This window comes from Manacus vitellinus, unplaced genomic scaffold (assembly GCF_001715985.3).
Source record: "Manacus vitellinus isolate BGI_N305 unplaced genomic scaffold, ASM171598v3 scaffold_50_pilon, whole genome shotgun sequence".
Lineage (NCBI taxonomy): Eukaryota > Metazoa > Chordata > Aves > Passeriformes > Pipridae > Manacus > Manacus vitellinus.
Genome location: NW_021940612.1, coordinates 2871706 through 2894733, shown reverse-complemented (window position 1 = coordinate 2894733; position 23028 = coordinate 2871706). Strand labels below are relative to the sequence as shown.

The window sequence follows — 23028 nt, the reverse complement described above, 5'->3', positions numbered from 1 at the left end:
CCTGGTAGGGAAGAAAAGCCACCAAACAGTGTGACCCTACACTGGCAGGGCACTGCCAGTCCAGAACTAACTTTTCCAGCTTTTATAATTTTTTAGGTCTGGTTTGCCAAGCTACAAAACCTAGCACCAGACTGAAAGTTTCATACAGGTGTTTCAATTACAAAGACTATTGCTCACAGTACGGAAGAATATTTACTCAGTTTTACAGCAAAGAATGTTTGTTACTATCATCCTTAGTTTTAGCAATATGTCTCTCAAATCTCTTCAGTTTACATCATGGAACTAAAACAGAATTGTACTCAGATGTGTTAATTTTATTATAAATTCTAAGCAGCATAATGGTAATTTCTCTTAAAATAGTTTAGCAAATTTCAACCTCTCTCACATGATTTCTTCATATATCTCTTGCAATTATTCTGTTTATTAAAATACTCAAATTTTGCCTTTTATGCACAGCCTAAATGTAGGAGATAGTATTCAAATTTGCCAGGATTTCAGAATCCATGCAGCTTTAGTTTTTGTCACTTCAAATACACATTTATTCTTTAGCTACTTAAGGAAAAAATATCTCCTTGCATCTCTTTGATGACACTCCTCTAACCATTGAGTAATCTGTCGGTAATTGTAACTTCTTAGCTTCTTTAGCCTAAAAGAGTTGAATTGCCACAGATTGTCATGAATCCTGGTTTTAAAACTATCAAGAGTCCAATTGCTGACTGGGATGGGGAAACTTCTTTCCAATTAAAGTGACTGCTTGCATGTAAAATCATGTAACATTTCACTTTTTAATTAGGTATATCCTTATCAAATACAAAGAGGTCCATCCTCATTTTATTTTCTACACAGAGAATGAAATACAGTGAAAATTAATCATACACCAATATAGTGCCAGACCTAATAACACTTTCAGCATACCCTGACTACTAATATATCAGTAAATTATGTCTTCTATTCCTGTTTTATTCCAAACATCTACTTGGAAGTCAAGAATAGGCTTAAACTTTTTACATCCAAACATCCCTGGATACATCTAAAAATATTAAGCCAGCTACAAGTTAAAAAGAAAAATCGGGATTAATTTAAACAGAAACAGGAAAATTCATGAAAATATAGAGCATCAGCTGACACCACAGCAGGACTGCCTACACTGCTGTCATGAGTCATTCATCTCCACTAAAATTACTAGTTAAATAAGGATGTGGTAAGCCAGACTTCTAATTCTCATGTAATTCTTGCCTGGCTAACAGATGGCAACTACCAAAGGAAGTCCATATAGTAGACAACTGACAGGATTCTCCTGAGACACAGTACCTTCCTGATGGACACTTCTCACCTGGGCTAAAGCCTCACTGCACAGAGCAGAAACAGAGGCAGCGTGCAACTTTCTCAGCAGCTTTCTCTTTTTAGGCCAGGCCTGGGAAAGACACTGTTTAGGGACTTTTATACTACAAACAAAGGAGAATGCTAGCAACTGGTTTTGTGAAATCAAACACAAGAGCCAGGAGACAGAGACAACTCACTAGAAGACGAACTGAAAGAACTGTTCATTGAAAAGAGCCCATCTTAAAATTCCCATTCTACATGGGCAAACTCAGATGAGACCAGTATTATACTTCTTTAATGCCTTTTAATGCCTCAGAATTCATATCACACCAAGAAAAGCTCTACCTCCAATTATTGACCCAACTGCAAGGGCTGACATAAAAGGAACCGACTAGGACTCTCAGAAACCTGTTGCTGAAGTTCCACCCATTAATCTGATGAGGGGAATCAAGGTCTTAAAACCCCAAATACACCACTCAGAAGAACAGCTTGGAAGGGCCTAGAACTGCTGCATGAACAAGCCTGAAACAAACCTCAAGTAACTAACTCATTCAGCACATGCTCCAGTTCCCAGTATTCCTGTATTCTTCTCACAGTCAATCATTGTCTGCTTAATGTAGTCTTCACTTTATATTTTACTTCTACAAGATTTTTGCCTTACTGTGTTAAAAAAACTTGACAAGATGCTAGACACAATTCAGAAGCAGCAAGAGGTTCCCTGTTGGGTTGATTAACCAGCTGCATAAATCAGTGCGAGCTTTTTTGTAAACACACACAAAAGCATGCCTGCTAAGAGGAATGCAAGGCTATTATAAAATAGAAAGGTTGACTAGCTTTTGGAAAGAGGTAAGCCAGAGTAACTATTGAAAGCAAGTACACAAAGTTCAGAAGAATAATTTTATAAAGTTAAGAAGCTCAATATGGAACCCAAATTAAATATTAATTATTGGCAAAAAGGACTGACAAAATTATGGACAAAAAGGCTTCCTGAAGCCTTTTCATAATAACTTTCATTTCCACACTCATTATAGGAAAGACTCTTCTTGGAAAGAAATAAAACATACATGAGGGAAGCTTGCTTTTTAGGGAAAAGGTGGATAACAGAATCCCCTATGAGGTTGCGAGTTATGCTGGTGATGGTACGTGCCGTCAGCAGGGTCTCCCATGCCAGACAGGTCAAAACCGAAGGGTCAGATACAATATGTCCATGGGCACGATGGGCTCACTAGCCTTCTGGCAGTCATCCTAGGAGAAGGACAACTCTAATTCCAAACCCGGGTAGATGGAGCTCCCTTAGCCCTGTAAGGCCATCCATCTAAGAGAAGGTCACTCTAATTAAACCTACGTCCTGAGGACCTCGCTGCCACTGTCCAAGCTCACTTGGCCCTGGCAGATGAACCTTAGGATTAAAGGGTGGGTTCAGTTCCACGCATTCTGCATCTCACCTAAAAAAATCCATTGCACAGGCTTGAAGGCTTTACCCACAGTCACAAAGCCCTGTAGCGACGGGTGAGGGTCGAAATGGCAGGTGAAAGGTGCACTGGGAGCCGCAGACCCAACCCTGCATGCAGGCGGTTCAGGATATCGGTCATTTGAGACTGACTGGAGATGACAGTCTCTTGGGGCAGCACCCTGAACGACCAAGCAGCGTTTTCAAGGACAGCACTGCTTGCTCCACTTGGAGAGGGGCCTAGAAAAGGTGGCCTAAACAAAGCTCATCTCCACTTTCACCCAGTTGGTTAACCGCAGGCCAACGGGCGGTCGCACAAAGATCAAAAGACAAAGGCTTACATCTGCCTCCAAAGGTACAGCCAAATTAACTCTAGCATGTTGGAACATCAGAACCATGCTCAATTCTGTGGATAGCAGATGTCCTGAGTGTCAATCTGCCCTAATTGCCCATGAACTGTCACGTCTCAGCATTGACATTGCTGCTCTCAGTGAAGTCCGCCTTCACGAGGAAGGCAGCCTCAGAGAACATGGTGCCAGTTACACACTCTTCTGGTCAGGTAAACCAAGAACCGAAAGGCATCTCTCAGGAGTTGGCTTCATGATCAAAAACTCTATTATTCCTAAACTCGAAAATCTGCCGACAGGTCACTGTGACCGCATTATCTCCCTACGCCTTCCACTACACAACAAGTAACATGTTATCCTCTTTAGTATATATGCCCCAACTCTCCAAGCTGATCCTGCCGAAAAAGATAAATTCTACACTGACCTGCACCGCCTTACCCAAAAAGTGCCTGCAGATGATAAGATCATTATCCTTGGTGATTTCAACACCAGAGTAGGAAAGAATTTTGAAGCCTGGAAAGGAGTATTAGGCAAGCATGGTGTTGGAAACTGCAACGATAATGGTCGCCTTCTGCTAGAATTCTGTGCAGAGCAACAGCTCACCATCACCAATACTACCTTTCAGCAGAAAAATAGTCTGAAGACAACCTGGATGCACCCCAGATCTAAGCATTGGCACCTCATCAATTATGTCCTGGTGCGATGGAGAGATGTCTGCGATGTCCACCATACCCACGTGATGCCCCATGCAGAATGTCAAACAGATCATTGGCTTGTGCGCTGTAAACTCAACTTCAACCTTAAATTCAAACCTAAAAGGGTCAGTATCCCAAGGAGAAGACTCCAAGTTAACAATCTCCAATCAGCCACAGTGAGAGACAGATTCCAGGCAAATCTTCAAACCAGGCTCCAAAACCATTCCATAGATTCTACAAATGCCTCTCCTGAAACAATTTGGCACCATATTAAAAATAGCATCCTGCAGTCCTCTGAAGAAATCTTAGAGTTCTCCTTCAAGAAGAACAAAGACTGGTTTGATGAAAACAATCAAGAGATCCAGGAATTGTTGAGGAAGAAGAGAACCGCCCACCAAGCACACCTTGCACTGCCATCCTGTCACACAAGAAAAGCTGCCTTTCGTCTTGCATGCAGCAAGCTCCAACAGAAACTCCATGACATCCAGAACAAGTGGTGGATCAACCTAGCTGAGAAAACTCAATTATGTGCAGATCTGGGAGATCACAGAGGATTCTATGAGGCCTTGAAAACAGCATACGGGCCTACATACCAAGTCCAAAGCCTGATGGTCAAACGCTTCTGACAGATAAAGCCTCCATTCTGAATTGATGGTCTGAACACTTTCAGACTCTCTTCAGTACCAGCCATGTAGTTCAAGACTCAGTTATTCAGTCGATCACACAACTACCGGTGAAGAATGAATTGGATATTGTCCCCACTTTGGGAGAAACCCTTAAAGCCATTCAGCAGGTGAAAATCGGCAAGGCAGTTGGGGTTGATGGAATTGCACCTGAAGTCTGGAAACATGGGGGCCTTGCAATCCATGCTAACTTTCACGAGTTTGTGGTGCGCTGTTGAGAACTAGGTGAACTGCCATCAGACCTTCATGACGCAGTCATCATCACTTTGTATAAGAAGAAAGGAATTAAATCAGACTGTTCAAATTACCGTGGTATTACTCTGCTCTCCATTGCTGGCAAAATCCTGGCAAGAATACTCTTGAACAGACTAATACCCGCTATAGCAGAAGGAATTCTACCTGAAAGCCAATGTGGTTTCAGAGCCAACAGGAGTACCACAGACATGGTATTTGTTCTCAGACAACTGCAAGAGAAGTGTAGGGAACAGAACAAAGGTCTCTATGCAAGCTTTGTCGACCTCACCAAGGCTTTCGATACTGTGAGCAGAAAAGGTCTATGGCAGATTTTGGAACGTTTAGGTTGTCCCCCCAAGTTCCTTAAAATGATCATCTCACTTCATGAGGATCAGCATGGCCAAGTCAGATATGGCAATGCACTTTCCAAGCCCTTTCTAATAAAGAATGGTGTGAAACAAGGCTGCATTCTCGCTCCTACCCTATTCACAGTCTTTTTCAGCATGATGCTCCAAAGGGCCACAGCAGACCTCGATGATCAGGACGGTATCTACATTCGATACCGTACTGATGGAAGCCTTTTCAACCTAAGGCGACTGAAGGCCCACACCAAGACCTTAAACCATCTTGTCCGGGAGCTGCCCGATGCTGATGATGCCACCCTTGTTGCCCACACAGGAGCAGCCCTGCAGCATTTAACATCCTGCTTTGCAGATGCTGCTGAGCTCTTTGGGCTGGAAGTCAGTTTAAAGAAGACAGAAGTTTTCTATCAACCAGCACCTCAGGAAGTCTTCCATCATCCCCATATCACCACTGGTGAATCAGAGCTCAAATCAGTCCAGCAGTTTAATTACCTAGGCAGCCTCATCTCCTCAGATGGTAAGATTGAAGGAGAGATAGACAACAGGTTAACAAAGGCATATTAGTGCCTTCAGAGAGCTTCATAAAAGAGTTTGTCGAAATAAACACTTGAAGAAAAGTACAAAGATCAGTGTTTACAGAGCCATTGTGCTGTCTACTCTCTTATACGGATCTGAATCATGGGTCATCTACCGCCACCACCTGCGACTCCTAGAACGCTTTCATCAATGCTGTCTCCGTACAATCCTAAACATCCACTGGTCAGATTTTGTGACCAATACATCTGTTCTAGAACAAGCAGCAGTCACAAGTATAGAGGCCATGTTACTGAGAACACAGCTGCGTTGGGCAGGGCATGTCTCCAGGATGAAGGACCACCGCCTCCCTAAGATTCTGCTCTATGGTGAACTTGCCACTGGTTGCCACAAGAGAGGAGCCCCGAAGAGAAGATTCAAGGGCTCCCTGAAACAACATCTCAGCCTTGACCATATTGATCAGCATATCTGGTCTACTGTGGCCTCCAATCAGGAGGTCTGGAGACACACTATCTTTAATGCCGCTGATGCTTTTGAGAACGCACGCAGGATCACTCTTGAGGAGAAAAGACAATGCAGAAAGACTCGTGCCTTCCAGAATACATCTCCTAAGGAGTCTTTCTGCTGTGCCTTTTGCAACCGGACGTGCCTATCTCATATTGGCCTTTTTAGTCACCAACACGCTTGTATCAAATGTGGGGAGAGCCCTTCCCAAATCTTCATTCACAAAGTCTAGCCATGATGGATACCAGAATTTAAAATTCTAACACGTTATTCATGACTTCTCATCCTTCTGAAAGTGACAAAAGCAAAAAGTTTCACACATTGGTACTTCATGTCATGACGTGATTAAGTTTTATTTTCTTCACATAATTTTTTTAATTACTTTGAGTTACACTAAGTTTACAAAAAACTCAAAACAGTAGTCTTAAAATGATGACTTATCAGATAGGAATGTAACTAAAACCCAGCACATTCCACTGATTTGCTGTGAAGTTCCATCAACAAAGGGACAATACATCATTATCATTATTAAATTGTTACTACTGTACTGACATTACATAAAAATTCAAAAAAAAATCCCCATTCTGTACCAAAGAGTTTACAGTCCAAAACTAGCTGCAGTAATGATAAACACTGTGATAGTAGGAGATAGCTTCTATGCAAGTTAAAATAGGTTAGTGTCAATATATGGTCATTGGCAGTAAAGTCACAAGTTGAGAAAGGAAAGTAACTCAAGGGTACTATATTAGAAGATCTTCTGAAGATCATTGCATAACCATAGTTCCTTCTCTAGCCCAGAGTATCAAAGTCTGCAATAAGGCAGAAGGATCAAGTGAGACTGTAGGACCAAAAGTGTGACATAGTGTCAGGAAAAGGCAGAGAAGTCAAGACTTGCATTTACTACAGCTGGACAAAGTTCCACATACAAAAGCCTACAGAACTGAAACAACGAAAAGGCAGAAAAAGTACTGGAGCAATTGGAGAGTGAAGACATTTAAGAAGCACCAGACAAGAAGGTCTGTTGCATTTTGGGCTAGGAAGCCAGTGCAGAGAAAGTCACCAGTCCATTGAGTGGAATACAGCAATTCAGTTTGGCACAAAGTTAACAAATTAAGAACAAGTTTTTGGCAGCAGCAAATATGCATACTACAAAATAAGATTATAAAATTAATAATCTAGGATTTTAATATACAAAATGCACTGAGAAGTAAAAAAATCTTATAAATTGATTTAATCAGACTCATGAATCTTAGCTTTAAACTAATAAATGATAATAGGAAAAGAGGCCCAGTCCTACAGACTTTAACCACAGTTAGTTATTTGCAATTGTTATGACAGTACTTCAAGCATGGGAGGAGTAGTCTGAAGGTAGGGTTTTCAAGGTAGGAACACCAATATTAACTCCTAAATACTGCTGGTGGTATACTGTTGGAATATATCCAATAAGGCAACTAGATGTCCTTAGGGACCACATTAGCTTCATTGTGCAGTCACAGAGTATTTGTAAAGCATTACAGAAAGTTTATGACAAATTTTGCTTTCTGAAGTTTACTGAAAACAAGACATTGCTGAAGTTACTTGTGACTAGAAGCAAGAAACAGACTCAGATCCATAGCATCTTACAATGCTACTCATGTTTTAACTACACACTGAGAATACTGTTTTTCAAATTTTGGAACTAATCATGATCAGTCTAGGGATCCTCACCTTCAGCAAAGACAAGATTGACAAGTCATTGCAAGACTGGGCCTCAATCCCACGCAGTTAACTGAAGTAGCTACAGGAACTAAAAAAAATACAACTCGTGTGCTATAGCTGTGCAGTACCACAGCAACTTTCAAACTCTTTAGTTTTTATTTCATAGATGTGCAGCATGGCTCTAACCCATGGGCATTTATGACTGATGCATCTGCATGAAGCTTCTCATGAATGTTGCAAGCTTCTGAACATCTTCTACAGTCACCGCATTATATAAAGAGGCACGGATTCCTCCCACAGATCTGAATTGAAAAGAAGAGAAGAGGAAAAAACCCAAAAGTTTTGTATATTCTAAAAAAACTCCACATTAATAACATTCACAGACATTTAAACCCATCCCTAATCTAAAAGGATAAAACTCATATTTTATGTGACTCAGAAGCAATATTTAATTCTTCAAGGCAAGCTTGCAATCTAGAGAAGCTTAGTATTTATCAGTTATTTACAGCTCCAAAGCTGTAGCTCTATGACATCCATAAGCTAATCCCACAAACACTACTGAACATGGGAAAGAACTCTTGCCACTAGCCAGACAAGCCACCTGAGAGGCTTCATACAATGACACCATCTAACATCGAGTGACAGCTTCTCTGGCATTTGCACAGAGACAGATTTGCCAAAGAAAGCAGAATTAAGGAGAAAGCTCTCTGAAGCCCAGCACCACACCTAAGCAGTAGTTGAGCTACCAGTAGTCTCTGATTACAGTCTCTAGACTCCTCTCAAGTGATACCAAACCAATATGAGAAAGAGTTTATGATGAGAAAGCCTGGTAAGTCAATGCACAATGCCTGCTGCTGTATCACTACCGTAGTAATAGTTTGTTCTGCATAGGAAAGAGATTCATCTGACTAATACTTACCGATGTCCTTTCAGAGATATCATGTTAAGTTCCACAGCCTTCTCAAGAAATTTCTTTTCCAGGGCTTCATCACCCTTACCACTGCCAATACGGAAAGGAACATTCATTCTGCTTCGGTTCTTTCTCTCCACTGGACATCTAGAAAGATTGCAGAATGTAATACTTAGCCCATTTTATGCTAAATTTATGTTTTCAGCTATATACAATTTCAGAACGTGAATAATCACATCCGTTTAGAACCAAAGTTGATCCTCTATAATCAAAAAGGTCATTACTTTCTGTGAAAGAAAGCAATCTTCCTTTTTTAACCAAGTATATTAATGGAAATGGTAAAGTGGAAGGCTTATTAACCCTTCCCGACATACTCAAAATTGCCCCAGAGAAATGTGTAAGAGGCTTGTATATAGATGAAATAAAAAACAAAACAAAACCAAAAAAAAAACCCACAAAAAAACCACCCTAAGAAAAACCAAAACAGAAAGAAAACAGTTACTTAGGATAAGTGAGTTTAGGTCCAGTGAATTTCGAGTAAGTCTCACGGAGTTTCTTTTCTTTGTTTTCAAAGACTGACACACTTATTTTTACTCAGCTAGTCAAACGTGATACCAGAATCAGACTCAGCTAAACAAAGGTAAAGGAAGTATAAAAATACAGCATTACAAAATTTCCACAGACATCAGTGACTTCTGTTAGTGGTTTCAGTCCACTTTCTAAATCAGTATTACTCAGAATCATCTCTTCAAAGAGAGAAGAGGTATCTCTAGAACAAATGTGGCATTGTGTACATGGCCAACGTATACAAGATGCACCACAGCTCTTTAATACCTTAAAATTCCACCTAATTTAAAGTGGAAAATTCAAAATACATTTCTTTTCAATTATTTTGTGAAGGTAAGAAAGGATGGGGAAACGGGAGAAGATTTAAATATCTTTCTTCAGTGGTTGTAGTTACAAAGGAGATATGAAGCCTTCAGATTTATTCTTTCCTCAGGCTGTGATGTAAATTCTTGCAGGCATTCATTAGGAATAAGTTCTCATAAACTACATGTATATTTCATACCTATTATTATTCTATTTGGCAAAGAAAGGGTATCATTCTTCTTAGTTTCTCCCTTGTTCCTTTGTCCATATGTCTCCAAAACAAAAAAAAAAAATTCATCATAATACCTGCCTATTCAAATTTTCTGCTTCAGGCTCAACCACAAAAACACTCTTCGAAAAGGCCTATGCTTAAAAGCATTCCCATGCCTGAATTACTATAGCCATGCTATAGTTTTTAGAATATCCAGTTGCTATCAGACAATCTGATGTAACTCGGTGCACACACTCTGGAAAGCAAACTGCTAATGGCACATAGCACTTCGTGGAAGAAAGGCTCCATTTGCTAAATGGCTTGCCACACTGCTTACCCAGGGAAGCATTCCACAGATTAGGTGGCACATTACAGCTGGGAAGGCATCTTCAGATTAAGTCTTCCTTTTAGTCATAGATACAATAAAAAAATTCACAATCTTAACTGTATTGCTCCAGAAGATGCATTACAGCTCAGTCAGCGAAGCTTGTTCTGCTTTCCCAGCTGACTTATTTACCATCCCATCTGCATTGCATTTCCCACTCACTGCCTTACAGACCAACTTGCCAGAAACAGATTTCTGTTTGTCACAAAATGTTTTTCTCAAGGCTTTATTTCCTTTCTGAGATTTATGAAAAGCCCTCCAGATTTTGTTGGAGTAGGATCACAATCCCAATGTACTACATATTATGATGAAACCTTATCCCTGCCAATTAAGACTGCAACCAGCTTTAATCTAAAATCCAAATTTAATTTGCCCTATCCTAACTTGGACTTGAAAATTAGTTAGGTCCCCAAACTGTTGCTTTTATACTGAAAGTGAAGGAAAATATTTTGCATTTTCATACTCAATTACTAGGTTGTGCTTGGTGAATATTAAAATTATTACAAGTTCAGCTTTTAACTATACATAGGTCCTGTGAGCTAAAAAATACCTTACAACAATATGTAAAAATCAGAAGGTTAAATCTGCTTTGGAAAGCCATCAAAATAACTGAAGAAAACAAACAGTACATAAAGCACATAAAGAAAATTTATTCCATTTTGAGGTCTGATCTTTTATTTCAGAAAGCATTTCAGTACTTAGCATGATTAGCAAATAAAAATGCACTGCTTGACAGAGAAAAAGCAGATTTTTTGACTACTGAAAGAGGTGGTAGGGAGAATACAATGCAAAAGTCGTCTCTACAATTTCTTTCTTACAGGTCACTTTCTCTGTTTTGTTCTGTATTTCCCCAAGAAATTCAGTAAGCATACAAACCAGAATCTGCCTATCTGTGTGTAGTATACTCTTCTCCTAGGCTCCTGCATTTTATTAAATTTAGAATATGTTTTCAGTATACTTCAATATTGATCTGTACAGGATAATTTGGAGTAACTTCCTACCGGAATGAAAGTCGGCCTTGGACAGTTACCAAGTAAATGGCTTGCACAAATAATTTCTGTGGGAGTCCTCAAAAATGGTGACTTGAAAAATACACTGCAATCAAACTCTTGAAAGTTATGAATATGTTTGGCTCTGTAACAAATATCGAAACCAAAAGGAAAAGCATAGCAACTTACACATAAAATCCATTAGATTTGTCTATAATATCATAAATCATTCGTGATTTGATTAAACTAAGTTTATCCATAGCTGCAGCTCCACCATTATTCTTTATCCATTCCAGTACCAATCCCATGATATAAATACTGCAAAAGGAAAAGAAAATTCTTCAGTGAGATATTTAAACAGAAAAAAAAAAAGTCTTGTCTAATAGTTTGCAAAATGTTTCAGCAACAAGTCTGCTGGATCAAAGTTAATCTTTCGTAGCACAGAAGGACATGTCCTACAGGTTTCCTGCAGCCATGCAGCACTCCCAAGGACATCCCTAAACATGCTGCAAGGACTGCCAATTCATTGACTACACAACTGCCTGTCAGGTCCTAGAAGGAACCAGATTTAGCATAGAAGTTAATAGCATTCACCCTGGGCAGCTGCTCTAGCAAAAATACAGTGGGGTTAATCTCAAATGCATGTGCATTAATAATGCCAGAAATTTAACCACATTTTCACAAATGTTAAAAATAAAAACTTTAATCCCATTTTTGTCTAAAAAGACCTTTCGCCGACATGAACTGTGAAGTTTGGCAAAACAAATAATGGTGTAATACAGTTAATTATTCATTATCATTCAAGTTCTAAGTAGAGATCTGGAAGCCTACTGGCATGACATGGCTTGGGACCAAGTATTTCAAAGCTAGTTACTAAGTGCAACATAAAAAATCCTTGAGACCTTTTGCCTTTGTGCTTTTCCTACAAAACTCAGCTTGTTCAAGTTCAGGCATTTCCCACGACTACATCATCATCATCATCATGGCTGGGCTTCGCAAATGAAGACTACAACAATTTACATAAAAACGTGCTCACAAGTTTTTATGGCCTATTTCCAGCAAGTTTGTTCTTATTAATTCCTTCATTATAGATTCCAAGGGAGTGCTCAGAGAACATTACCCTACAAGTTTCCCTAACACCTATCTAGCAGAAGGCTGTTTTAATTTTGTTGCTTTTAATTTCTAAGAGGATGACAGTACCAAATCTTTGAACACTGTAGAAAAGCTGCAGACTAATCAAGGTTACAGACTGCCTTTTATAAGCACCTTAGAGCTCTGAGAGCACAATCCTGCCACATTTATAACAGCATGCTGTCAAGTACCCCAGTATAAAGGATTTAAGTGAAGTATAGCCTACACCCTTGCCAAATATACAGGGCCACAATCACCTCTTGTCCTCACTTCCTTGAGCAAAACTTCTTGGACAAGTTATCTCCAAGAAGTCAGTCCTACAGTCATTCACAAAGCTGGGCCAGATGAAATCTTTTATCCTTCTTTTATGTCAGTGAAAATAATGTTTCTGGAACAATTTTAAATGCAAAATGCATTCCAGAGCTTGGAAACGAGATTTTTATAGCAAATTCATTGCCAATTTTAGCTAAACAGATCAGGGTCATAGAGTCAACTCTGTAGCACCATGAGTTTAAAGCCATCAGCATCACCTTAATTTATAACATCCTGCTGAAGCAGCTTTTGCAAATTCATTTAATATTTCATGCCTGTTTGCCAGCAAATCATTAGCAAGTGAAAGGAAAAGAGTAGAGAAAAAGAGAACTAAGAAGCTTTGCCAGTTCCTTAAACTGGAACGGACAGTTAGAGCCAAGCCAAACAGATGCACATCCTGCCAACATTTCAGTCCATTACATTCTGGATTCTGGAATGTACTCCAGTGTGGGTCTGTAGCATGAAGTGAAATCTGGCAAGACAGTGATCAGAAACGAGAAAGACTGTTGGTTTAACTTTATTTTCTGCTCCCTTAACCTCTCACTACCCTGTTAAGGTTACTGACAGATACTGAGTTATACCTAAAGCAGCACTTTCTTTTCATAAGTTCTTTGCAGTGGCTAAAATAAAGCTGCAGAATTTTGTTTTGCTATTCAAACAGAGGAACAACACTGCGTTCAAGTGCTGCAACTAAGTAGAACTTCAGTTTTTCAAATGGAAATAGCTTCGTACTTGGAAAACATGAATGGCTGGATTTAAAAGCTGGCATTTTCAAGTATACAGTGTCCAAAAACAGTACGTGTGACTTGGCAAATAATCGATCATGAAACAGTGGCTTCATTGGTCACTGGGAAAAAAAAAAGACATACATACTGTCTATGTTACAAAGCTACATTCAGAAGACAAAAATCTGGAAACATTGTATAGTTAATTCTTAACAGCAGCCCTAAGAATGCTGGGTGTACCCAGCCAGTAGGGCAGATAGGTTGCCAGTAAGAATACATCACTACAGTACTACACATTCTACAGTACACATATGACTGGGGAAAACAAATTCTGCACTGTAAAATCTGCAATAAACAAATGCTCACAAGATACACTGTTCTTCTGATAAGGACAACTGCCCCTATGTCATTGCAATAATACACTCTGCAGTGACAATCAGCAGATTCAGAGATAAAATCAGTATCATCTCAAATTTTACTGAATTCAAGTAAGCAATGGCATTAAGTTATAGGCCTTACACACAAGAATCACTGAGCTTTAGGCCTATACAGTTCATTTAATATCTGTTGGAAATCATTAGGCAGCCTAACTTTGCAAATTCTGGTATGCATGAACAAGATGTTAAAGCTGAGACTAAACGCTGCCTTATCAGATTATGTGAATGAAAAGGAAATCTTATCTTGAAAAGTAGAAATTGTTATTTTCAAAGTTATTTTTAAAAAGCAAGGGGAAAAAAGGATACCTGGATTGAATTTTTTTTCTTTTAATCATTTCAGTGGACTCTGGTATAAAAATTCTTCCGATTAAGAATGGGAAGGTATACTGGTTCAAAATCTAAATATTCCGGTAGCAAAGCATCTTTTCACTAGCTATCAATCAGAAACCAGGAGACAGCGATTTTAAAAAAGCAAGGTGTAGTCTGTTCTGCTTCTTGTATACATGAAAATTTCATGATCTTGATTGTTAGCAATGATTAGGAAGCTAGATCAATTTTATTTTTGGATACCAAGTCAAACACTGAGACAGTAGTCAAAGAAATACAGAAAATTGTACTAGAGAATAAAGCAAAGCAACAACTAAACTGCCTTCTAAAAAAATTCTTCTACAGTTTCATTTCAAAACCAACACTTGTGAATATGTAGTTTCGTGATACTTTATATTATTTAAAACTTTACTGGAAAATAGTAAATATTGTTATTAAAGAAAATCAATAGGTATCTGGAGTTTCAAATGCTGAGAATAACCTGAGGAGGAAACTGTACTTAGTGTCCAAGAAGAAAGTCTAAGTGCCAAATTACCTATTTGCAATGATCAAAGTATCACCACTGAATTGACCAGAGCTGTGTTCTTGTAAATCAGAGCTGCATCCTTAAACTTATACAGTGGAGTTACGATATATAATATTTAGTTTGAAAAAGACCACGCCCTTTGTGGCTGAGTTGCACTATGCAACCCAAACGCTACTACAGTCACATGGCTGGACACCCCACGATTTCACAGGAGTCACGTGAAAGACTCCAACATATCAGTGACTTGAGAGCAAATACTCAACTTTGGAAGCTTTTCTAGGTAAGAGCAGCAGATGGCAGTGCAACAGTTTTCTGAATAAGGGAAAGCACATAGCACGGTGACTTACCTGTAGCATGGTGGAGTGTTATACAAAGAGCTATTCGCTGCCTGTGTTTTGTAATCCAGTACAATAGGGCATTCCTTCAGTGCAAATCCCAGCAAGTCCTCACGTACTATTACAACAGTAACTCCAGCACAGCCAACATTTTTCTGAGCACCAGCAAAAATCACACCAAACTTTAAAAGGAAGAAGAAAAGAAAGACTTGCTACATGCATTCACTTACAACTGAGTAAAACACCAGTATCGTTACACAACAGGCATACTACTCAGCTGAACATACCAGAGAATGTGTTGAAAATGAGCAAGTTGTAGGTCAAAAGAAGAGTTAGGAGAAGTTCTGATTTCAAAGTGCACTTAACAGCTATTCAACTGAGGAAGATAATCACAAGTTTCACAACAATTTGCTAAATGTTTATTTAATAACCACAAATAATTCTCAAGGAAGCCTGCCCAAATTTCACACTACTCTGAGCAAATTTACTAAAAATAAATTCAGACACAGTTCACAGTATTTTCAACCCATCTGGTATTTCAGAGCAGGCATCATAAAATCCACCTGCTCAAAGAGAAAGATCAGGAAAGGCCATGATAAATGCACTAAAAATTACTCCTTTTTGCTACACACAGATAAGAAATGTCAAACATGCTACTTCACTAGTCAGTAACACTTCTACTCAAACACATTTTACAAACATAGGCAAGTACTATGTTCTGCCTCTGTATTATCTGTGAAGCAGACACCAAAATTATGCAGCACAGGAAGCTTTGGGAACTTAAAAGGGGTTACAGATTTCTCATATAAGAGGCAAGATTAAAAAACCTGATTCACAGTACCCTGTATAGCCTATATATATACTATCTACAGACTAAATATGATTCAGATGATATTTTTTACAGTTTGAATTATAATATATATTATAAATATATAATGGATTAGAATTACTATTCTCATATGTTGGTGATTTACATCAGTGTTTGACCCTCAGTCACAGCCAGAACTGTCAACAGAGGGATTTTAATGAATAATTTGAGCAAGTAATTTTGTGACTGTATGAGCAACGTTTGCTCTGCACGTGTAATTTACTGTACCATTGCACTTTCAAACTGAAGGGTCTCAAAGTGGAATTCTACTGTGAGCACTTTGGTGTGAAGTCCTTAGCCTGACAGAAAAGCCATGAAGATAGCAATAGACAAAATTAAGTCAGCTTTAATTCTGACAATGACAATGTCAGAATGTCATTCAAGTTTCTCTGTACTATGATAGTACACAGTGAAGACCTCCAAGTAGACAAATAATCTTGGGCAGCTATTAACACGAAAAATTTTAACATAGTTTAGTAAGTTTTCATGAAAAAATAAGGAAAACAGATAGACACGGAAATCTCAAATTCGACACTTCTATCCGTAATCAGATATTCAATTAATGAAACATCCTTAATTTCACCACTCAGCATCTCTGGCCATCCAGACATTTCTAAGTGCTTAATTATATGCATTCAAGTTTGAAAATGTTTTTTGTGGCCACTGTGTCCAATACTTTACCTTGGAAACATCCACAGGTCTGGACAGGAAGTTTGATGACATATCACAAACCAAGACTGCTCCTTTGACATCAGGTACAAAGTCAAACTCCACACCATGGACAGTTTCATTAGCACAATAATAGATGTAAGATGCATCTGGATTAAGATTCCAAGTGCTTGGGTCAGGAATGTCTGAGACAGACAAAAAAGAAACCCAGAGATCAGTTGGAGACAAGTAATTTTCTTGGCATGCAATTTTACTTGAACATGGAACCTAAGTGCAAATGCAGAGCAGTTTTGCAGTATAAAGCATTAATTATGTTGTTATCAGGAAGACAGTGTATCTGGTGAGCCATCATTAATCTTGCAAAACCTTTTTATTTTCACCCCTTATTCCTCAAACAGTTTTCATCAAGTTTACAATTCCAGACTATAAACTACGGTCCTAGGGGGCCAAAACAGCAATTCAGGCAGCGGGTTCAAGAATCCTCTTGCTGCCTTTGGAACCACTGAAGCATCCAAATTCTCACTGTCAAAGTTCTCTAAAGCCGTGTTTCTGTGCAAACCCAGAAGCATTTCAGTCTCACCCAAGCTGAACAAACACAAAGTTATCTACCTTCCTCCCATTTTAAGCTTTGCAACTGATTTACAAAACTGTAAAGATTTCCTATGTCAACAGGCAACATACAGGCATGTCCTGACAGCACAGAACAGGTTTTGCATAGAACAAATAATTGCTCTTCCTCTCTTTTCTCCAATTGCTCTTCCTTTCTTTTCTCCTCCTCCTGAGGGGAGACAGAGCTGGGGGAGGGGAAGATTATTTACTGCCTCTCCCCTTATCTACAGCTACCAAATAGTGAATACGCTCCCCCAGACTGGAAAGTTGTAGGTTCCATTCCTTCCTGTGCCTCAGAGAATATAAACTTATTTTCCAAGTTAGTGTCCTAATCACCACTTAATATACTAACTCACACGGGGATATTCTTGGTCTTTCTTTTTGCCAATCTTCCCCATTCAAATGCTATAATTTGGACCAGAGGGAAGAAAAGTGAGCAAAACTAGCAGTAACAGAAACTAGAACTCATGCGTTCCTGCTCCAAGAATTATTTATGTATATTCAGTGATACAGGGCCGGGAAAGAGAAGTATTTAGGAATCCTTACAAGTAGGCAATAGAATTCAGGTCTCCCATATATTGGCTCAAGAGGGTTAAAATCCCAGACATGGTTCTAAATTTTAGAGCAATCTCACTACCGATTGCATATGAAACTGAAACACCTCACAATATCCCTGTGAATAGCTTAAGAACTCAGTGAAATGTTTAAAGAAACTGAGACAACCCAGACCACTTCTCTACTTAGACACTTGCTTCTTGCCACTTATTTTCTGGAATCTGCTCAGCCTCATTTCGCAATCTTTTTTCTGGTGGAGACTGTTAAGTCATTTAACAGATCTCCCAGTGATGAATGCTGAGAGATGTGGCAGACAATCTTTTGAGTGCTGGGCAGTCAACTCTAGTTAACATTTAACAGCCCAATAGCTAAGTTAGATCCATTTTTAGAGCAAGACTAAAGGCTAAGCATTCACATAGATGGATGCAATCATCAACTTACTTGTATAGGCTCCCAGTTTCGGATGAATGATATTCACTTTAGCATATTTCTCCGCTTCTTTAGCAGCTTTTGCTGACCAACCTCCAGTAACCACATAATCTGCCTGTCTTCCCTCCTTTAAACCGATAAGGTTAAGTGGGACTGCACTGAACTGAGCAGATCCACCTCCTTGAAGGAAAAGAACTTTGTAGTTGTCTGGTATATTTCTGCATAAAAGAAATAACCATTTCTATTATTCCCAGAAGACACAGGATGCATATTACTCAATACTATGCATTTAACAGCAACTGAGGAAGAACGCTGTAATTTTCGAAGACTCTTTGCCAGGATGTTAGACCCAATTCCATTAACTTACCTCAGCACTGGTCTTGAGTAACAAATATTTAAGAATAATGCTATACATTTCAGTGATATAAATTTTCTGAAGAGCTTTCCTTCCCCACCCCTGGGGACTGCATTAAACGAATTCATTCCCAAGTAGCTGTACTATCATAGTACATAGAAACTCGAATGACATTCCATCAGAATTAAAGCTGACTTTTAATTTTGTCTATTGCTATCTTCATGGCTTTTCTGTCAGGCTAAGGACTTCACACCAAAGTGCTCACAGTAGAATTCCACTTTGAGACCCTTCAGTTTGGAAGTGCAACGGTATAGAAAATTACACGTGCAGAGCAAGTGTTGCTCATACAGTCACAAAATTACTTGCTCAAATTATTCATTAAAATCCCTCTGTTGACAGTTCTGGCTGTGACTGAGGGTCAAGCACTGATGTAAATCACCAACATTATTAACTACTATGAGAATAGTAATTCTAATCCATTATATATTTATAATATATATTATAATTCAAACTGTAAAAAAAATGTGTCATACTACACATAGGAAAAGAGCTCTTGATCAGCGATTCTAACACACATCCATAGAGCTTATGTTAATAAAACTGGACTTACAAGCAATGCAGACATCACCCCTATACCACTAGAGAACTGATTTCTATTGTTTGCATTTATTCCTTTAAGGGCATGTCCGTCATGAATTCTATAGAGGTGACAAAAATCCACATTTCAAAATGTAGTCAACTTGTCAGTGTGCAGTAGTCATATAAAAAACATCTTAACTTATTAGGAGCTCTTTGTCAAATTCAAAAATATAAGTATCAGACGAACAGAAGATCAATGTCCTCCCCGAGATTATGACTCTATCATACACAGTACCTATGCATGGAAAAACAACCAAACAGGTGCTTTCATGGAAAGGTCTCCACATTATTGATGTAACTAGAACAACCATAAAATAAAAATAAGCAGAAAGTATTTCACTTACAGCAATTCACGCATGAGATTTTCAGTTGTATTTAAAATTTTTGTGAAATCTGAGGAACGATGGCTCATTTCTTTGATGGAACAGAAAATAAAAAAAGCATGAAACAGGATGGTAATACATGAATTTTATTTAAAAATTCTGTTAAGCTTTAAACCTTTTACACTACTGACCCAAAATGCCTGAAGGTTGTCATTCCCAGTTCCCACTTCTACTTCTTTTTTTTTTCCGACCCTTTCTAAATACCCAGAGAAGACTTATATCTGCAGTCTTGTCCAGATACAGGCAAATCCTGTCCATTTGGACACACATGACCCTACTGCTCCCAAGAGCAACTACGTTTGCAGGGAAAAAAAAATTACTCCCTAGAAAGGTTTAATTTTTCCTCACTCTAAGAATCTTCTCTGCTAATAATGTTGTAGCAAGTATATAATAAGGTACAGGAGTTTGTTTTGTTCTATTATTTTTAGAAAGGCTTCTTCATACAGTAATGGTAATTAAACATTAAGGACACTTAATACTAATCCCTCTTATTAAATCCATAGGCTGCCTTCCATGTGTAGGCATACAATTTAAACATTAATCCAAACTGCGCAGCTGCACATTTTACTCTTAGCAACTAAACAGTTTGATAGGACTAGTAAAGTGCTGACCATCTTGTTGCATAAATCTTTTGTGCAGCTGGGGCTGAAAAGCCAGTCAGCTACCTATATGGCACAGAAGACATCTCCTCCTCATGGCAAGACAATACTACCTTCTTAATGGGAAGGATGCTATACATCAAATGTATGTAAAGCATTTTGCCATCCAGTATGTAAGGTACTATATATGGTATCTATACACATATATACAGACACACGTATACAGAACATCTGTATACAGTACGTGTGTATACGTACATAGTCTTTCATAGATATGCAAAATCCTTTTTTTATAAACTGCCTATATATATATAAATATATATATATATATATACACACATCTATTCCAAAGACCCGAAAGTACTAATGTTTGACATATGATTTGTTATCTTTTGTCTCTAGTCCTTTGTTTTGAATCACTAAACATCAGGCTATGTATCATTTCAGTATCCTCTAATGAATGGTGGAAATAGCCCATGAAACAGTGATCTCTGGACATACATGCTACCAGAATAAGGTATTAGAAAAGGAGTTAAAATACTAAGATCAAAAAGTCTTATTAAACAATTCTGATAAACAACGAAATTCTGAAAAGTGTAGAATTTTTTAAGTCTTACCAAGAACACTTATACCAAGCCCTTTGTAGTCCACCAAATCTTTCTGTGCTTCTAATAATACCTAACGAAAGAAAAAAAAATCCAGAAATAAATTAAGGGATTTTTCAACTATCTGGAGTTGCTGATGCATCATGCCTATGCCAGCTCCTCTACACTGCAATAACCTGACACTTGTCAAGTGAGACTAACAGAAGTATAGTCACCATAATTTCATTCTATCTAGCAGATGAAAGGTTTTCATAAGATAGCCAACTTAAATCATATGCTTGTTGTGGAGACCATGTTTTAAGTTATTACATTTCCAGATTTCAGAATGATTTCTAGAAGTCAAATGGAACTCTTAAAATCTTAAGCTTTACAAAATACCTAATGTTTTCATACAAACTCTTTCTAAGCAAGCGTCCTAAATACCCATACCCACCTCTGCATCTGTGATCTTTCACCTGACTTGTGTAAATAGAACAAACAAGGTATTGAAGAAAACATAAAGAAAAAGGTCAGCTTGGGGAATTGAATATCTTAAACCAAGCCAACAGGACAATGACTGGTTTTACAGAATGAAGTTCCACACTTTTTGAGGATGAGCCTTTTCTATGTTATTGAAAGTTAAGAAAGAAATGAAACAAAATTTTGACACAACCAAAAAAAACAGGTCACTCCTATAAGTCCTAGCCAAGTAATCTTCTGCTTCAGCCTTACATTTTTTTCTGTCTTCTCCAATAGCTCTTGAATATTAACAAAGTAGAATGAGATTCTGGCCACTGGATCTGCAGCTTCTGATTTCAGTAAATTCTCGTATGAGAGCCAGAACACTCTTGGCTTTCCTAAAGGAAGTGGGAGAAGAGGGACCCCCAGCAGAACAGTCAGCAAAGCAAATGCCACATGAATGCACCCCAGGATCTAACAAGAAACTGCACACTCTGGACAGGTTCAGGAACAAGAGATCTACCTTGCTGACAAGGTATCTGCATGGTCTGTAAACTGTAACAGCTGGTCAGCAAGAGGTCAACTGAAAACAACTGTGCTGCTTTTTATTTTAGAGATTATGAAGTTTTAAATACCATGTTCCACAATCAAATTTATCCATGCCAGAAAAGGGGGGAAAAATGAAAGGGAGCGCACAGACTACTAGAACTGCTTGATAAAATCCAGTTCTGCTAGTAATATTTATCAGACAATCTGCCCATGCAGACATCAACAACACGTCTTACAATGGCCACAAATTGCTCCATCCACCTCCATGCTTCAGTGAGTCTGAGTACTTCACCTGAATCGCAACCAAAGAGAAACAAGCGAGATGATAGAGTAGTCCACGTAAGAACACTGCACTTCAAGAGAAGAAAACAGATTAATAATATAGAGTTCAGCAATGACCTACTCAAACCCTAAATCCAGTTTTCAATAGTCTGTCAGAGACCTGGGTACTACAGCAGTCCCATTGAGAACCCTTTTTGGAAACTAAGGATTCAAGACAGAACAACAAATTTCTTGGCAACCTCACCTACAAAGGACATTTCCGAGAGAAAAAAGAAAGAGGGGAAAGGAGAGTGGAGGGAGAGGGAACAAACAAACAAAAAATCAAGAAAGCTGCTCTGCAGCAAATTCATTTGCCTAAAGAAAACCTTTAAAGAAATAACACATATATTCCCTTCCCCTACGAAGGGAACTAAGAAAAGAACCAAGAAAAAAAAATAATTCCGCAGTACATAACCTTTAGTTGAAAGTCAGATGCGTGCAATTTGGAAAAAACCACCCTCTCTCCATATCCCACTGGATAATCCACGGCTGCTGATGCAACTTTCCAGAAGGTTGAGTCTACGCTACACTCACTATAATTCCTTAAATAAAGACGATTCATGGAATACTCTACACAGCTACCCTTCTGCACTGAGTACCTACATCCCATCCCAAAACTAACGAAATGCCCTTGATGCCATCTGGTTTGGAAAAAAACAACTCAGAGAGCAACCCAAAAACCACACTAGGGCTCGCTTCCAAAACTGCGAGCTTAACATGGCAGTGCGTTGGGTGGGGAAGGGAGAAGAAAGGAGGTTTCGGCGCTGTGCGGCTTAACTCTTTTAATGACTATTTACTCGAGCTTCCCCAGCCCTTGCTTCGCAGCCGGCGCCCGCAGGGAAGCCGTGAGGACGAGGACACCCACCCGCGCCGTGCCCCAGCCCGGCCCTTACTCACGGAGCGCGGCAGCTTCGCCGGCCCGGCCCCGAAGTTCGCCACCTGCCTCCCGCCGTCCATCGTCCCGGGAATGGTGTCGGCGCCGACCCAGGCGGTCCCGCGGGTAGGCCGATATAAACCCCCG

General features: G+C 39.0%; 1 protein-coding gene across 3 annotated transcripts in view; it reads right to left on the bottom strand.

Moving 5' to 3' along the window:
- PSAT1 (phosphoserine aminotransferase 1) overlaps positions 1–23028 on the bottom strand; it is a 55930-nt gene extending 32902 nt beyond the window's left edge. The window contains exons 1-9 of one of the 3 annotated variants that reach the window (XM_018080993.2): positions 22905–23028; positions 20712–20772; positions 19457–19526; positions 18131–18336; positions 16538–16710; positions 15001–15170; positions 11385–11513; positions 8750–8887; positions 6458–8132 (exon numbers count right to left, since the gene is read on the bottom strand). In XM_018080993.2, coding sequence (XP_017936482.1) covers positions 8027–8132; positions 8750–8887; positions 11385–11513; positions 15001–15170; positions 16538–16710; positions 18131–18336; positions 19457–19526; positions 20712–20772; positions 22905–22964 — 1113 coding nt within the window. In that variant the 5' untranslated portion in view covers positions 22965–23028 and the 3' untranslated portion in view covers positions 6458–8026. Of the gene's footprint in view, positions 1–6457; positions 8133–8749; positions 8888–11384; positions 11514–15000; positions 15171–16537; positions 16711–18130; positions 18337–19456; positions 19527–20711; positions 20773–22900 lie in introns of those variants that run through there. The other 2 variants (XM_018080994.2, XM_029962905.1) reach the window with 2 other exon arrangements.